We start from the raw sequence: 18,543 nt of genomic DNA on the forward strand, positions 1-18,543 counted from the left end.
TTTTTACTTATTATTTTTAGTGGCTTTTAATTATAAATGTTTTAATAAAATTTACATAAATATTTTGATATCGATGTTATTTATTGTTATCCTTAGAGATTATAAGAACAAGACAATCATGTTAATATCACGTGACCCTTTCAGCTTATTCGTGCACGAAAGCGCCTCAAGTGGCAATTCGAGAAAATAATCAGTAATGGCGGTGTGGTATCCACGTGGTTTGTGTGTGACTTTATACCGTATGACTTCTTGTGAAATGTATAGTTCCATTTCTGTTTTCACTACTTTCTATTGATTTTATTCGGAAGATAAGATAGTGATTACCAGAAGAATAAAAAAAAAAAAAAATATGGATAAACGTTTATATATAGAGGATACAAACGATATTTATTAAAGGTTCAACTTGCAGAAATCATAATTTTTTAATAAGAATGTGAAATATTTGAACGAAATAAAATAATTATTAAATTTACTTTTATATCAGGGATGCTACGGAACAAGTGTGCGTTTTTACAGAAAAGCCAATCATTAAAATATTGGTGTTTGTTTAAAAACATTTACAAAAGGTGCTTTTCTGTTGATTTGCCAAGTTCCTTAGTAAAACAAATCGTAAAAAATGCAGATAGGGTACTATATAGGAACAAAGAAAACTTATATATGCATTCAATAATGGAAAATATAGTTAATTATCACGAAAGTGTTGTTAAACATCCTTCTGTTAGTAAGATTTCATTCAAAACTATAATAAAAGTGGAAGAAAGGTCTCAAAGTAATCAGGAATCTGATAACTATGATGTAAACAAAGCTGTGCAAAGATTCTGCATTCTCTCTGAAGAAAATTTTCAAAATCCTGTGAATATAGAAGATCCTAAGTATGAAAATATGATAGATATCATTTCTAATAACTTGTCTGTGTTGAGTAACAATATGGTAATTAGTATTTTGCATTGTTTTTGCATGTGGCCATTAACTGACTCTACGGAAACTCGCAATTTCAAAACTCTATGGAATGCACTTGATGAAGAATGTGCAAATCGTTTGACTCAGTGGTCTAGGAAAACACAGTTTTTAGTGGCAAATTATTGGTTTCATTTGAGACTGAGCAGGATTACTAAATATAATAGACGATTGATAAGATTATTTTTACGTACTGTGGATACTTTAAATCCTTCTGAATTTGTTCAATTAATGTTTTATATCAATTTACAAAGATGGACAAATGAAAAGGCTCAAAATAATGTAGAAAATAAAATTAATCACATAATGTATCAGATTAGTATAAATGAGCTTGCAATTATAAGCATGGGACTTTTTAAATCTAGAAGTAAAATTAATAACTCGTCTGTCTTGAAAAATATGATTAATTTAGTAAAGCAACAGATACCAGAGATTAATAATAATTATTCTCTTGCTTCACTTCTAAAACAAATTAGGTACAGTTCTCAATCTGAACATGTTAAAGATATTTATGATTTGCAAACCAAATGTATACCTTTTGTAGATAAGTGGAATCCTTCTACGTGTATTCATGTAATATTGTTAGGGACGAGTATAAATGTTCGCCATACAGAAATTTTAGATGCTGTCGCTAACAAACTTTTAAAAGATATTAAAGAAGTGCGTTTAAAAGAAATTACAAAATTATTACATTGTTTATCAAAATATTATCACAAACCTGATACAAATGTTGATATATTTCATACATTAATTGATGAATTAAGAACGCCTGTAAGAGAGGAAGAAATTTATCAATATCCGACATGTCTTTTACAATTTCTACTAAGCTTATCATTTTTCAGTTCATATCCAGAAGATCTTTTAGCCAAGCTTTTCAATTTGGATTTTATAGATTTAATTAAAGGTTATTTATAAATAATTATATTTTAATAGATATTGGTTGTATAAATATAAAATATTTTCATTCTTATTGCTTATTTTCTTACAGGAAAATCTCAATTGGATACAAATGAAGAACTGTTAACATTGTATTATGCAGTACAAATTGAAATGATGAATAATAAAATTAAATTTAATCCTGATGAAATATTAAAGGTAATTATTATTATCATTTGACTTTTTTTCATACTGAAAACACTAAGAGGGCATTTTTTTCATGCCCATTATGTGTTCAGCCATACCCTGCTCTGGAAGTACTGGATGATGAGGAATGAATGCCTAATGTATTCAGTCAATCATGAACATTTTTGAGAATCTGAATTTCCAAAACAACGGACAGAAATTTTTAGTTTCCGCCATTTAGGAATTTCTATTTATATAATTTAAAATGGAATTTGTAATTATTTTAACTAATTTTTTAAATTATTGTTTAAAGGATTTTGAATATTCTTCGATGCATTCCAGTTACACCCATCAAAATCAATTTTTAGGTAGTATCTGTGAAGAACTGAATAAAATTTTTGCGAAGGATTTTTTCTCTGTTAGAAAAATATTACCATATTCTCGTTATCAAGGTAACTACAATAATAATTTATAATTAATTTTTAAGATATTGGTAGTTTTTCAAATGAAATATTTGTTGCATTTCAGAAATAATCCTAACACAAAACAGAAATGGAATGTTTATACCATTACAAGTATTAGAAGAAACATCTTTAAAATTGTTGAAGCCTTCATTAAATAATAATTGGTAAAACGTTTATTATTATAAATGAAAAAATTTCTTGTATTTTTATCAATGAAATTCTTTCAATTCTAATATATTAAATATTCAAACATAAATATGTAACAAGTTATAGTGAAGAAGTCAGTGAGAAGCATCTTGTTTTCCAGTTTCAGAATGAGTAATGATAAACTTTTAATATATTCCTTGCTCATTTCTTAATAGTCTGCTAGAATATGATGCATTGTTAACAGACAGATGCACATTAGTTTTATTAATAAATTTCAAAAACCTTGAATATATGATATCATCAAGGATGTGTCAAAGAATTTTGAATTTATTAATAAAACTGACAAGTCTCTGTCCAGTTTAGATATTTTATCAAGGTCAACAACTGAAAGTATTTTACGACGACAAAATTCCTTACAGTCGAAGTAATTTTGACATTTATATGCTAGCTACATGTTTTGGGTTTGATAAATAACAAGTTAAATTTTCCTGATCACGTTAATAAAAATTCTGTTTGGTAGAAATATTTTTATGTATAGTATAGTATATTTTCTAATAGTTGACTGTTTGAGGATAATTTTTCATTTTTATAGCAAATACAATAGAGTTCTGATTAACTAACTTCTGTTTAACCAAGATTCTGTATTATATGAGGTGACTTGTAGAATATTTTGGACTTTAGAATATTTTGGAATTATTTCTCTACAACTTTCTAAATCATATCTGCTTTACATTTTCAAGAAAATGTAAAGCAGATGTGATTTAGAAAGTTGTAGAGAACAATTAATTTCATGAATTTCAGTTGAGCAATACTTAGTAGACTTGAACGTTTTTAAAAATAGTTTACTCTTATGATATCTCCCATTTATTTTATTAATATTTACTTACTACTAATTTTCATTTTATATTATCTTTGAATATTCTATGGAAAATAGAAGAATATTATAAAATCATGAGATTATTAGTTATTTTTATAACATTCTTCTATTTAGTTGATCACATTGTACCAACTTTCTTTGTTATCCAAGATACCCTCAGTCCCTATTACTTTGGATAACCTACTGTATCAATGTAAATACATAACTTTCTTATAATATTCAAAGGTAACATGAAATGAAAATTAGCATAATTTTTTAATTTAAAGCATTAATAACTAAAGATAATACTGTAATATAGTACTGTATGTAATAAAATAATGATGGTAAAGGTAATTATATAGTCTTCTCTGTGTTGAAACTGTGCCTTTTTTGTAAGTTATGTTTTTAAACACTTTGAAGTGTTGACACTAGACACTGGACTTTTCCATATCCACTATATTGTCCTATGTATTATACAGTCTTTAAACTAATTGTTCCAAGTGTCAATATGTGTTTCAGGCTGGTACCTCTCATTTGTTAGCTCATACATGTGCTTTACAGCGATTTTTATTCTATTGTCAACATATGTAAAACCAAAAAAATTAGCATGTACTCAATGTAACTTTTTATTTAAAGAATTCTCACAGAGTGCTAAACTTGTTCAACATATCTATGTCTCTTTAATCCAAAAAAATCAAGAATTCCGGTAGACTATCTTACCGCCTTTAGGTCAGGAACATTCTTTATTAAAGATACAGGTTACATATGCATTTCGGGCTTATTTTATCTTTAAGCCCCTCTTCAGTGCTATACCAAAGAAATTTTTAAAAAAACAGTCTGTAATATAACAATATAACGCGTTTAGATTATATCTTCTGACATAAAAAAACTATTTTATCATACCCAAAAAAAGGTTTCCACAATTTTTCCTTATTAAATCACTCATATGACACTTCTGGATCTTTTTTTACATTATTCACTAATCCTTATTCAATAAACGTAAATAAACCATATAAATACTTCTATAATACAAAGAAGTTTTTTCTTTTTAAAAAATGTATTACCTTTAAAATGGACATAGATCATATTACATTAAAATTTTTTTTAAACCTTCACTAAAAATTCCCGAAGGTACATTTTAAAACTCGAACAGCATTAGGGTAACTGTAATTATAGTAACATTTTAGAAATTACGTACAAAAGTAAAACCTTTTCTTTAAAAAATTACAAAGAATACATACCTACATTAATATCTTTTCTCAACTCGTAATACATTGTACTTTACATTATGGTATACGACGCTTTACATTATAGGGAAAATTTTTTTTCATAACGTCCTCTATTACAGAGCCGTAACTAGGCAGGTGCAACAGGTGCACCCGCACAGGGCCCACTTGGAAAGGGGGCCCAAACTGCTGTTCACAATTATATTTCTAAATTTTAAATTTTTCCGCCTTTCTACAGCGCGGTTTGGCGATTACATTTTGCCTTACTTAGACCCTAAATGTCTGCTCACCAGTGTTCCCAACCGTGGCGACTTTTAGAGGGACGTAGTGACGTTGCGGCAACCGCAAAAAAATCAGTCAAAGGTAGCGACTTTTGAAATCTTTTTTATTTATTTTTTGAGAAATTTAAATTTATGTTTAGTTTTCAAATTTACAAATTTTTCTCTATAGCGCTCTCTGGCAACGACTAATATTATTACGATATACAAAACCGTATTTTTAGATTTTTCTAGTGTCCAGAGCTAGAAATCTGTAAAGGTAACATTTTGTAACAAAAGTAAATCTGCCCGGAGATTTTTTAATTGCTAAATTGATATAATTAATGAATTTGCTGAAATGAAAGCCAGAAAATTTCAATTAAAATAAATATTATTATTTTCCCAAACCAAATAAATTAAGGGGCCTAAATTCAAATTCTTGCACGGCACAGGAATGGCTAGTTACGGCTCTGCTCTATTAGACTGTACCATTGCTGATATATTTGCATACCATTAGATGTATTGATTAAATTTTCACTAGTAGATTTTATAATTTGAATGTGTTCTTTAAATTTTCGTTTATACACGTTTTTTTCGGAATGAAGGATTTTAACGTTATTTCTATCAATCTGACAGTTACTATTTTTATATGACCAAACCATGGAGAATTATTATATTTTAACTTTATCGCTGCTTCATGCTCCTTAATTCTTAACTCTAAAGTCCGACCTCTTTCACTTATATAATATTTTGGGTTTTACAGTTACCCTAAAGCTGTTTGAGTTTAAAAAACATGTATTGACACTTGAAACAATTAGTTTAAAGACTATAAAGTACATAGAGGAATCAAGTGGATGTAGAAAAGTTCAGTGTCTAGTGTAAACAATTCATGGTGTCTCAAAACATAATAATTATATGGTGTTACAGTACAATCATATAATTTATAATAAAACAATTATAATAAATTTTTTAATTTTAACAATATTAATATGAACCTATAAACTTTAATTTCATATTAAAAAATAAATAAATAACATTTTTAATTAACTACAGAAATTTTAAGTATAAGACATAATTAAATTAAAGATAAGATTTAAAGTGTTTAAGTTAGTTAATTAAATGCTTTTACTTGTTTTTAAGACTTTGTGTATCATAAGGAAGTGAAATTTTAAGATTTAAGTATAATTTAATAATTGTACATTTATAAAAGCTTAGTTATGTGCTGGATATCATCGTTATTCTCAAAACATAGAAATGCTAAACTAACTGTTAGTGCATTGAACATCTGCTAAGCAATATATATCAGTTCTCTGCTTACAAGTGTGATATTTTTATTTCTCATTACATGAAGAAGACATAAACAGTGTATATTGTGTTAAATATAGGCTTTTTGTCTCTCTAAGCAAAGTTCATTTTGTCATTGGCTATGATATTTTCTGATACAATGGACATTTAGTGTCAAGTAGGCCTAACAAAGGTGTTCGAAAGACAGCGATTTTGTCATCCACTTGGAAGGATCAGTTTTTCCAGAAGGGCTCAGTTCAGCAGGAAGCATATTTAACAAATTTGTCAGGAGTTCCAACATGGGTGGACCTGAAGGAATGCTACTGGCTCAACTCTGAATAGGACAATCATTATGCCTAGAGAATTCCTTAAAAGGAGGAACAACAATGAGAAAAGGAGAGCTTTGACTGGACTTCAAAAAGAAGAGCTTTTTTTAGATTGTTAAGAGGGGATAAGAGGAAAGAAAACACAACAGAAAGTCTTGTCTGGACTTTGGGGAGAGAGAGAAGAAATTTTATGTTTGCAAACTATGGACTCATTCCCTAGTGCAATCTGTATATATATGTAAAATAAAAGACAGATTATTAAAATTTGGATTGTAAGGTGCCATTCTGATGAGTCATAACTCATTGGTAGTCAAGGGAAAAGGATCTTTGACCAAGGCTTTTCTGAAATGGGACCTTTTTGAACTTAACCTCAGCATTTTCAGATCACCACTTCTCCCTGTTAGTTTATTATATCAAGAGTCAACAATATTCAAAAATGAAATATCTATTTATGACAATATATATATATTCAATGTATTCAATTTACATTAAAAACATATATATATATATATATATATATGTTTTTAATGTATATATATATATTACATTATATATATTACATATATTAATTATAATATTACATATATAATAATATATATTACATATATTATTAATATATATATATATATTACATTACATATATATATATAAATTGTTTTGTTATAATTTACAATATAATTAATTTTTTTTATTTTAGGTTATGTATAATGCCGTTAGGTAGAAACCAATTTTCTTCAAATGATCAGACCCTGTTGGGTTTGCCTTCTATGAAGAAAAGACATTTAATGAAATTAGGATATGAAGTTATTGAGGTAAATTAAAATTATTTATTTATTAGATAGATTTCTAACAAGATTTATAATTGTAAATAGTTTATAAACAAAAGCAGTAACATTTCTTTATTATGATCATAAAATTATTGTTACTTGGAGTAGTATATAGCTGTATACAAAGACAAAATCAGCAGGTTAATACATGGGTTGACACCAAGAGTGGCGCACTCAAGATTTAATCTCGAGGAGCTGACTTGAATGGATTAAAAAAACAGTTTTTAATGTAAATTGAATAAAATTCTCATTTTGTGATTGCTAATTCATAAGTAATATATAAATAAAACACACAACACAATATAAATAAAAATATAAATTTTAATTAGGATAATATTTTCGGAAAAATTTACTAGTGTTTTTTCCTTTTACTCTGGGGGTGCCAGGGTCTCTTGGCTCACCCCGAGTGTGTCACTGACACCAAGCCACATATCTGTTAACAAGAGTGTGCAAACAAAACTAATTTTACTAGCAAAATTATGAATGCATTCATCAAATTGCAAAAGGACATTTATTATCATGCTTGAAGCAGTATTTTCTAACAGCAATTCAAATACCCATCTACAAATATAGGCTGTGTGTTACTGACATCTGTTCTCATTTTCCATTAAGCATCAGTTATGTCATTTCACACAACAGTGCTTTTTTAATAAATACTATAACTATAGATAGCTATCCATAGTGTTTATTGTTAGGTTTCTGCCTGCCAACATTGAGGCAGTTCAAATCAGAAACTGTTTAAGCAAAAAAAAAAACGTTCAGCACTCATTGAGTCTACCAATTTAATTCAAAAGAACATGACGACAAACTTGCTAATGTAAATATTGTATTGTAAAGGCTAATATACTTAGTCACACCTGTTCTCGAGATTCTGTAATATATGAGAATGCATCAAAATACAATCATTTTTGTCTTCCAGTTTTTTTCCTTTTCTTGTTCTACACTCTTAATTGCTCAAAAATCATGCTTTATATAGTCACTCCATTATAGTAACTTCTTAAAAGTAGATATCTGTAATCACTTGTTTTACTACTTACATCAAAAAAGCCACAAGATTATTGTAATGTTTAAAAATTTATCATTTAGAAAAATATCATTTAAATTGTTAATTTTATGTATTTGGAAACAACTATATCATTTAATAACAACCAAAAATAATGCAGAAGAGATTTTCTGATACGATATTAGTTTTCTTTGGGCATTGTGAAAAAATTTTTCGACTGAACTTATCTTTATTATAGTTGAAGACTGAAAAATGATTATCAAAGACCATTTTAATAAAAAAAATTTTGTCAAGATAAAGATAAGCTTGATACTTGGAAGCGAAATGTAGAAAAGAATAATACAGGTAAATATCTTGTAGGTATTGCTTCAAAGCATCAAGTTTATCTTTACCAAAGGAAAACTCTTAAAAACAATTTTGACTGTCATCTAAATTGTCGTAAGTGTTTACTTGGCAAAACTTTTTACACCTTAGATGTCTTTATTTGGATATTAATTGTTTTTGTTTAATAATTGTATTATTCTGTCAAGACGTAAGATTATGATGTACAATTTGGTTGGTGCTCAGCAACCACTGACCAAATGCACTGCAAACCGAACGCTTTCAATATCCGTTTCAGTTGGCATCAATCGAACACACCATCAACAAATGCTTTTGATATACTGTTTAGAAAAATCGTTATAAAAAGTTTTAATTGGCATAAATTTCATTTTTTATAATTCTGAGTAACATTTTGAATAAAATTCATTTGTTTTTATGCAATTTTATCCTTATAAGCATAAAATTCAGCCTTAAAACTGAATTAACTCTGTGGGAAACCTCGTGAACGTTGACCTATCAACCAGGAAGTTTCAACTGCACCTCACTGTTAATGAGTAAGGCGTAAGTTTAAAATTTGAGCTTTCTAGACCCATTAGTTTTTTTCCATGAGATCTGCAGTGCTGGATGAAGAAGGAGAATAAGAAAATACAGCTTTTTTGGTGATTTTTACACATTCAATTGCTTATGTTTTGGCAACTGCAGTCCAGAAAATCTTGAAATTTTGCACACTACTTAAGAACATAATTTTCTTTTGAACAAAAAGTTTGAAATTACTTCAGGTGTTCGAGGAGTAGTGAAATTGACCCCCAAAAATCGGCAACTCTGATTCCTGTTTATATAGTCAGTCAGTGACTTTTTTACTTGGAAGGAAGTCACTGCTGAGACTTCTGATAATTTTCAATGGAAAGTTGGAAGAAAATGTCTTGAACTTAGGGAAGAAATAAAAATTTGGGTAAAGAATAGAGAGAAGGCTATTCATTTTAACTAATATGCATAGAGATTTTGTGACCACTCTGTGTAATACTATTTTTATATGATAAATTTATGATGATTACAAATTATTGTTCTTTTGCCTTGTTTACCTTTAGTTTTCAAACAGATTGTTTAGATTGCAATAGATGATGTATGACATCAGCTTTTTATTATTATTCACAAAAATAAGTAATCGGTCATTTACTAATTATTAATATTTTAAGTCAGCCGAAATTCTGATGTTAAATATTTCTAATATGATTTTAAAATTAGTTTTATTTTGTTTAGAAAGAATTTAGTTTTTGTATTTTATACTGTAGATTATCCGATGGATCGAAGTCCACGGATGTAATAAGGATGTATATTAAGGACTCAAGTAATGACCAATTACACGTGCACGAATTTGGCGAAACAACAGTAATTTATTCTAACAGTACAATAACCGTGAGATACTTCCTATCCCTCAAGTTTACACGATACACAACTTAAAACTAATGAAATTTACAATACTTTATATACATATATACATACATGTTTTCCTTCTATACGATAATTGCATATAGTAGCCTTCGACGAATCACGGCAGTATGTTAAGTGAATGCAACATGATCTCGAGTTTCCGAGCGTTCCTTTTCCTTACATCAAACCTCAAAACTAATAGTTCTGTCCGAGACCTGAATGTAATTCACGTCACCAGAAGTATGTCCCTCGTTGATACTCCTCAATTGCACTACGATGGAAATGGATTGTGCTTCCCGACTGAAAATGGTCGCCCTTTCTCGATTCCTGTTCTCCCGGTCTAACTCCGACATCCTTGCTGACCTTTCCTCTTCCGACCTTCTTCGACGAATCCAAAAACAACCAAAAGTGTCCTAAATCGTGAGAGTTCCTTAATTTATACTTCCCGCTCTCCGGAAGTCTGCTTCACTTACTGTCCCACTCTGGACCAATCAGAAGGCTTTTCACGTATCCTTTGGTGACATCATAACAAAATTCCATGCAACATGGTACAAACCAAGAAAACCCAATACATACAAAAAGGAAACCGAGAAAATAAAATAATAATAATAATACATAGTGCATAGCACTACAATACTTAAAACTGGTACAAATATGAACATTTCATATATTAGTTTCAAACTTATTTGTGGTGGCATAATGAATAGTTCAATTCTTATAAAAGTGTACGTCAAATTTTCTTTATTTTTCCTCATCATTTGCCCAAACCATTGTAATCATGCCTTGCCCATGCTAATTACAAATAGCTGTTTTGATATCACTCTCAGGCTTCATCTACATTACTTACAACATTTAAGGTTTGGAAATTTTTCTCTGCTCATGGCCCAGTTAATTATGTAGAATGTACTGTACATATTTACACTAGCATTAAATACCATTTTGGTTTACCAAATATCATTACTAGTTTTAACCAGAGATGGCACGTAATGCCTAGCTCTAGTACCAAATTTAACCTATTCGTTTATGGCTGTTGTGAATGTATTTACTTATATTATTGGGTTTCATTGATGTATATTTGTACAGTACATATTTACACCATGAATATCCCAAAATTATGTAACATATTTTCTCAATCTAATTGTACTAAGGAATAATGCATAATAAAGGGTAGTGAATGTTACATTATTTTAAATTAGTTATATGTTCATTTAATTAATTAAACATGGTACAAAGTGGTGTTATAATATGGTTTGCTAAGCAGTACTTTAAAAACAAATATGAAGCATTCTCTTATCAAAAAGTTGAGACCCTACCATTACATAATATTTTGTAAACACAGCAATCACCTGCATTACCCATATATGCATTACAATATTTACAGATAGCTGTTTTATTTGAAGTGATTCCACAACCAAATTTATATTACCTATAATTTATTGCTTTTCCGAATTTACATGTTGCATTTACTGTGGAAATTTTTACATAAATCTATCTCCATGACAAAGTTCAACAAGCTATTGTAGTTTATCTAATGAAGTAAACAACACACTTTTAACAGTGGATATGTTTTCATCCTGACTAGCAGGAGTTCTCAAGTATAGACTGATGAAAATGGAATTTTCCACTTTCATCTATTCATGTATGAAGATTTCTATTAGAAAAATTGGAAACTTTACTGTTTCTTTAACCATACTCACCATTAAATCTGTTGTTTACTTAATTCTGTTTTTATGTATCTAATAGTAATAATCTAATAAAAATATATATAGACTTATTGCTTGGATTCTTATGCTTGCTTGGCACAATGTGGCACAGGAGACTCCTGTGCTAATAAACCCATTGTCCAATTCTATTGAAAATGGATTCATAAATATTGCATAAAAATAAAAATTGTATTAATTATTTATTTTTGAAGTATATTTGTTAAAATACTGTATTTGTTCATTATTTTCTATCAGAATATAATAATTTTATTAACGAAAACTAATTGTGTTGACTCAAATGTTTCTTACAGATTCCATGGTTTGAATTTCTTCATCTTTCAAGTGCTGCAAGATTAAATTATATTAAAAAGAAACTTTTTATGAATAAATCAAATTTGTCTGTTAGAAAATCATTTGATATGTCAAATCTAATTAAAAATATTCTGAAATAAATATCCATTTTATTTACTAAAATGGTATTTAGTGCTTTTGTAATTTTTTGGTGCTACAATAATCTATTAGCTCATTTTATCCCATACATTTCAAATTCGTAACTATATTACTTAATATGAAAAAAATGTTTATATTGTTTTAAAATTTATTTGTAAAAGAATTTTTAATTGTCCGTTAGCAAATAAAACGAAGCAACGTGGTAAAAAAATTGTCATACGATGAGCATTTATATCTTTCACATTGAAATTTTGGAGCTTCCCTCTCAATATTTTGTTCTTTCGTTTCACTTGAAAACGCAGCGGCAATGAAGTGTAATAGAAAAACAGCATTTTAAAGTTCAAGATGGTAACTAGTCAGTTCTTTCACGCCTATAATATTTAGTCTGCTCCAACGTTGCTTCTGCTAAGTTTTCCTGATACTGATCCTTCATATCCACGGTATCGTGTTTATAACACTTTTAGAACATTTAATAGGTTATATTGAAACACTGAACAATTTTTTAGAAGTTGTGACCAGACCCAGATCTTTTCACCTGTTTTAGTAATCAATGGTAATCACTGACTTAAGCTGTACCTCCAACTGGACTACCTGACGTTCTTTTATTGCCCAGCATATATATATGTTACAGTCAAAACCCGTTTTTAGTTAGAACGCGTTTTAACTAATTGAAACTAGTTTATACTGGATGTCTTTGTTAAAACCCGTTTTGTCTAGTTAAAACTAGTTTTAACTCAAATTCATTTTTGACTAGCAGTAAATTCTACTTTTAACTAGACAAAACGGGTTTTGTCTAGTTAATTTACTGCTGTACATGTTTTGATTTTAGATAAAATTAGTTTTAACTTTTAACATTAGTTAAAACTAATTTTAGCTACATAAATATGTTTGGAAGAAATAAAGTTGTGTGTAGTGATTCGGGGGAAGATGCCTAACATTTTGCTTATGAAAGAAATTATAGCGATAATTTGGATTTTGGAGACCTCTAACGAAAATATCATATTCTTGAGCATGTTTTTCAAATAAAACTTTGGAGTATATAAAAATAATTGTATATTGTGTTTGCAATGACGACTTTTTTACTGTCTGGCATTTTAGGCACCTCACCCGAAGTATCCGTGTGAGATGCCAAATGCCATTAGGGTAAGATAAATATAATTGCATACAATTAATTTTCGAATAACTTAACCAAATTTAATTTATTGCATATGTAGTACAAAGTACTTCATAGTAAGTATAACAGCGCAGTATAAGTATTGTTAAGTTTCCGCCCGTTCTAACGTGCTCTATAGCTAGCTGAAAGCTGTTTTCAGTCCTAAAACCTTTTTGAGAAGTCCTTATATAATTTCTATGCATATCCTGCAATAAAACGAGAAAAGAAAAATTTATTAAAAATAGGCATATTGGAATTCAATTAACAAAAAATAGGCATGCTGCCCCAAGAAAAATGTGGCACCTTTCCCATTTGTCGGGGTAATATGCCTGGCGGAGTCACCTGTGCTGGCGTGTCCGATCGGGATCGGCGGTAGCTCACAATGGAAACTTTAGAACCTTAACTACATCACACATTAATTGTTTTCCGCAATTTTTAATAAATTCTATTTTAACTTTTAGTTTTAAAATGATTCTAGAAACATTTCACAACAAAAACTTCGTTCTTATCTTGCTTTTATTCTTCTCGGATGTGGAAAATGAGGTAACGGTAGCCAACTACAGCTTTCCGCACTCAATATTGGTCCAACCATTCATCATACAAACACAAGACAAAATCTGACGTCACCGTTTGAAAATATCAAAAAGTAGGCACCTTTCCCCGCTTACCATCTTACCCCGAATCACACTATATGTTGCAGTCAAAACTAGTTTTTAGTTAGAACGCGTTTTAACTAGTTGAAACTAGTTTATACTGGATGTCTTTGTTATAAACTAGAATTTACTGCTAGTCAAAAATGAATTTTGAGTTAAAACTAGTTTTAACTAGACAAAACGGGTTTTAACAAAGACATCCAGTATAAACTAGTTTCAATTAGTTAAGACGCGTTCTAACTAAAAACGGGTTTTGACTGTAACATATATATGCATTGCTCAGCGCTTTTCAAACTTTTCGCGCTGGCGCGTACCAATATATGTTTGTTATGATTCTGCAAATTAAATGTTTGTAATATAACATTTTTAAAAACTGGTAAACTGGAGTCACTGTATATTATACAACGAAATAGAATTATGTATTATTCATGATAACTTCTACGTATGAAACGTAAGATTAAGTACATTTCTATGAAGAGCTACCAAATCTATCTGTATATTAAATAAGCAATCCTTAAATAATATTCTTAAAATACAGTAGAAAATAATTCAGGACGAAACAACTAAGATGTAGTTTATATATAAAATAGTGCGGAGTAAATTAATACAAAAATAACAACACAGAATATAATACAGGCGTAAAATATTTGACTTTTTTGAAATTTCGGATTTTTCTTAAAAGTCCACACACGACGTTTTTCTTCGAACGCAATACTTCACTTTTCTGTGATATGTCTGTTTATATTCAAACATTGATGTTATTGAGTCAATCATTCAATGAAGCAAGACAATTTATTGCATTAGATCTTCAAACTTAATTTTACAAGGAGGTGGCTTCTTGGCTACGAATAGTTCTACAAAGAGAGACAGCGCTGAATATATGGCACTCAGAAACTGTAACAGAATATTCAAAAATCATTACATATATCTAAGGAGATTTTTGCGTTTAATACGATTTTTAGTAATACGAATTGATTCGTGTACATACAATTATAAATCATATTTCTAGAAGCTAAATAAAGTATAAAAGAATGTATTGAGTGAACTTACTCGAATGAAAAAGTTCTTTTTAACATAAAAGAATCCGCCGGCGCTTATTCCAAATGGAGTTTTACCAAATCTTTTCATAAAATTCAGCATCTTTTATTTAAAAAAAAATAAAATTATTTTTAACCAATTAAATTAATAGATCAATTGAAAACGTTTAAATTTGTTTGAATTACCTTCAGTTTGGTTTCTAACGGCAGATCAGCAGAACACAACTGATTGATTTCGATGAACTTGCCATATAACTTCAAAAATTAAAATCAATGTCATGAACAGCAATTGCGTAATTCGTATATAAATCGTTAAATAAAATACTGAAATTCATAAATAACAAATTGTGATTCTAAATGCAAACCTAATAAATTTTTTTCGATACGTTTACTCTAGGGTTTTGCGTTTCCCGGTGTTTTGATTGTCCTGGGATAGAATTAATTATTTTTAAGATATACAAAATATCTTGAAATCAAATGATATAATTATTTTTCATTTTTTATACTAATTTAATACGTTTTCCAATCTCCAAAATCATATTCATAATGCAGTGTAAGATACGGCGGATAAGACGAGGTATAAATTTTCGTCAAAGTTGTATAGTTTTAGCTTATATCTCTCCTATAAGACGACCCCAAACTATCAACGGCCTATGAATTTAGTTTATATCAGCGATCATCATCTGGATAATAATACTGTATAGCGTATACGGAATTATGTCCTATTTGTAATTTTTCAAATGAACAAATTTATTTTCTTGCATCTGGCAGCTCTGCCTTGCGATTGTTGCAAGCATTAGCACTGATTCCGCATACGGGTAATGACCTTGACTATTCACAAAACGTCACATGGGCTATTCTATTTTGTGCACATACCCTACTCTCTACTAATAAATAATTACGGTTTGTCCGTTTTTTTTATAATGGTTTTAATTTATATAAATTTCAATCTAATTTTTTGTATCTGTCCTATAAGACGACCCCGGATTTTCGGGGCCTTTTTTTATGATTCAACTATCGTCTTGTCCGCCGAGATATACGGTATATTAAAAACTGTCTTGAAATTACGAAGAAATTTTCACAAATAGAAAAAATTTATTAAATATCGCGTTCTAACTCTCGATAGTAAAATTATGTTAAACCGAGAGCGTGAGGGATTGCGGGAAAGTCCGAGCGTAGCGGGATGAATGTCCGTACTTAACAAGAGAGGGAGTCAACAATAAAAATATTTACTAGCTATACTAATCCAAGTAAATACATAATCAAAAATACGAACATAGCTTAACGCAGATCGTGTCTAACTAGATTATATCTCTAAAGCGAGAGAGAGGGAGAGAGAGAAAATTTACATCAAAATGAAACATATACTACATCGCCTAAAGGTCTAGATGGTAGTCTTCTTCTTCAACGGTGAAGTTCTTTTGGCGAAACTCGATGTCGGAGGATGGATAATGGAACTGGACTCCTGATTAAGTGCACAAGTAAGAAATTTCGAGAGATTCTAGGGCAAGAGTCTCCAAACCGTTTTGGTCGTCGACCCCCATAACCTTTGACGGCCGGATGGCCGAGCGGTAAAGGTGGCAGCCTACCGCTCTGGGGGACCCGGGATCGAATCCGAACGGGTCGAATAATCCCCAGGAATTTTTCGGGGGGTGGTCCTCATAAGGAAACTCTTTTCCCCTGCTCCGCCACCAGGCACTACAGGGTTCTAGAGACTATGCCTTAATCATGGGCCTTGGTCTCTTACCCGAAGGTAGTCACTGACTCTTTTTCTTTTAGTTGGGGCACCAAAGGCATCTCCTGGGCTGCCATCCGCCCTCTTAGCCCCAACTCACTAACTTTGGCATAACTTTTATGTTTGTGCGGTTTTCACCGCATAGTTTTGCTCTGTCATGTATTATAGTTGATGCGGCATTCACCTTTGCCGCGACTGTGGTAAGACTACAGCTTATCTAATTGATATTCCCAAGCATTAATTAGGGCACCTCTTCCCTACAAGAAGGGAGTGCCCAGCCCAATGCGTCCATTGGGCTCATAGATCGAAAAGATCTGAGACTTTAACCATCAATTCCTTTAGTTTCAATAAGTTTCCTTCACTTGCTGCTAGCGTTCGAAGTACTTGTTCAGGCGGCTTGGACCAGTCGACTTGGTCAGCCCCTCGGCGGAAATCCTCTGTAAGAGGACAGTCAAGTACATAGTGTCTCGCGTCGCCGCGAGGACACCCACAGGAGCAGCAACCATCTCCTTGTCCAAGAATGGACTTGAAGTGGGGAAACCTCCCGTGTCCGGTCAGTATCTGCGTAAGCAACCTACAACAACTCACTGGGGTAAGGCCAACGTCAGGCACGAAGGCGTGGGTCGACCTACCCACCGTACTCTGAGTCCAGCTCTCTTGCCAACTCCTCATCGACCACTGCAGTAGAGTACCTTTTATGTATGTTGCCGAGGGTTCTACCGTCCTCGTTACAAATGGGCCCCTGGCCCCCGCCTTGGCCAGTTGGTCGGCACGTTCGTTGCCCGGGATCCCGATGTGGCCTCGGACCCACCGCAGGGCAACGTGTCGCTCGTGCCTCGCCCTCAGTACCCTACCTCTGATCTCTCGTACCAACTCATCTCTGTGATACCCGTCGCTTAATGCCTGAAGCGACGATTGGCTGTCAGAGTAAACCGTGACAGGCTCAGGACCCGGATGTAATAGGATCCACTGGGACGCCCCCGCCAGAGCCACCAGTTCTGCCTGAAACACGGACGCCTCCTCATTCAATCTGACTGATTGAGAGTACACATGTACCCCACCGGAATAGACACAATACGCAGCACCTACTAAGCCACCGTCTTTAGAGCCGTCGGTGTATATTTCAACACCGATTCCTGTCGGTTCACCGACATCCCAGTCTAGTCCAATCCTATGGGCCGGATGGACTTTCAAGACGTCTGCCAAACGTCTTGGTCTGGCTGGGCACGTCTGATTACAATGCTTTGCCTCGATGCCCTCCACAGTTGTCCTGTAGAAGGCCGCCTCTTGGCTGAGGCTCTTGGCTGGGGGTGGTCCGTTCGGATATGTCGGGCCCCGTCCCTCACCACCCAGTCGCCCCATTTGTGGGCCTCGTGTCAGAGGATCCATAATGAACTGGCTCCTGATTAATGCACAAGTAGGCACTTTCGAGAGCCTTCTAGGCGAAAGAGTCTCCAAAAATGGGGCACCCCCATAACCTCAGATCGGTCCCCACCAAACAGTTTGTGTTACAAGCGAAAAAAAGCACTTACTATATTAATACATTTCTTTTAATTTTGCATTTTTTCTTATTTATTGTGTATACAGAGTGTTTATAATTAAAGTTCCACTTTGAAATGGCCATAAAATGAAAACTACTGAACAGAATGTT

The 18,543-nt window shown here is 31.6% G+C and overlaps 2 protein-coding genes and 1 long non-coding RNA gene across 3 annotated transcripts in view; 1 reads left to right on the forward strand and 2 right to left on the reverse strand.

The window, feature by feature from the left end:
* Positions 1-15,423, reverse strand: part of LOC136982348 (uncharacterized) — a 92,557-nt gene extending 77,134 nt beyond the window's left edge. Inside the window, exons 1-2 of the long non-coding RNA XR_010881882.1 lie at positions 15,344-15,423; positions 15,171-15,260 (exon numbers count right to left, since the gene is read on the reverse strand). This is a non-coding gene — a long non-coding RNA (uncharacterized lncRNA). The remainder of the gene's footprint in view (positions 1-15,170; positions 15,261-15,343) is intronic.
* On the forward strand, positions 285-12,332 carry LOC136982346 (FAST kinase domain-containing protein 5, mitochondrial). Its single transcript, XM_067278821.1, has 6 exons — positions 285-1,861; positions 1,946-2,052; positions 2,333-2,471; positions 2,548-2,647; positions 7,277-7,391; positions 12,176-12,332. The coding sequence occupies exons 1-6, from the start codon at positions 487-489 to the stop codon at positions 12,314-12,316; spliced, it is 1,977 nt and encodes a 658-aa protein (XP_067134922.1). The 5' UTR covers positions 285-486; the 3' UTR covers positions 12,317-12,332.
* Positions 15,424-17,189: 1,766 nt separating the features above from the next.
* Positions 17,190-18,254, reverse strand: LOC136982343 (uncharacterized). Its single transcript, XM_067278818.1, has one exon. The coding sequence runs from the start codon at positions 18,252-18,254 to the stop codon at positions 17,190-17,192; it is 1,065 nt and encodes a 354-aa protein (XP_067134919.1).
* Between the last annotated feature and the right edge of the window lie 289 nt (positions 18,255-18,543).

This window comes from Centruroides vittatus, unplaced genomic scaffold (genome assembly GCF_030686945.1).
Source record: "Centruroides vittatus isolate TY-2023 unplaced genomic scaffold, ASM3068694v2 contig_823, whole genome shotgun sequence".
NCBI lineage: Eukaryota > Metazoa > Arthropoda > Arachnida > Scorpiones > Buthidae > Centruroides > Centruroides vittatus.

Excerpts from the sequence above, each read along its gene's own strand:
- LOC136982346 (XM_067278821.1), top strand. The coding sequence starts at position 487 with ATGCTACGGAACAAGTGTGCGTTTTTACAGAAAAGCCAATCATTAAAA. Across the intron at positions 2,053-2,332 it reads ATCCTGATGAAATATTAAAG|GATTTTGAATATTCTTCGAT; the intron begins GTAATTATTATT and ends TATTGTTTAAAG. Across the intron at positions 2,472-2,547 it reads ACCATATTCTCGTTATCAAG|AAATAATCCTAACACAAAAC; the intron begins GTAACTACAATA and ends GTTGCATTTCAG.
- LOC136982343 (XM_067278818.1), bottom strand. The coding sequence starts at position 18,254 with ATGGGGCGACTGGGTGGTGAGGGACGGGGCCCGACATATCCGAACGGA.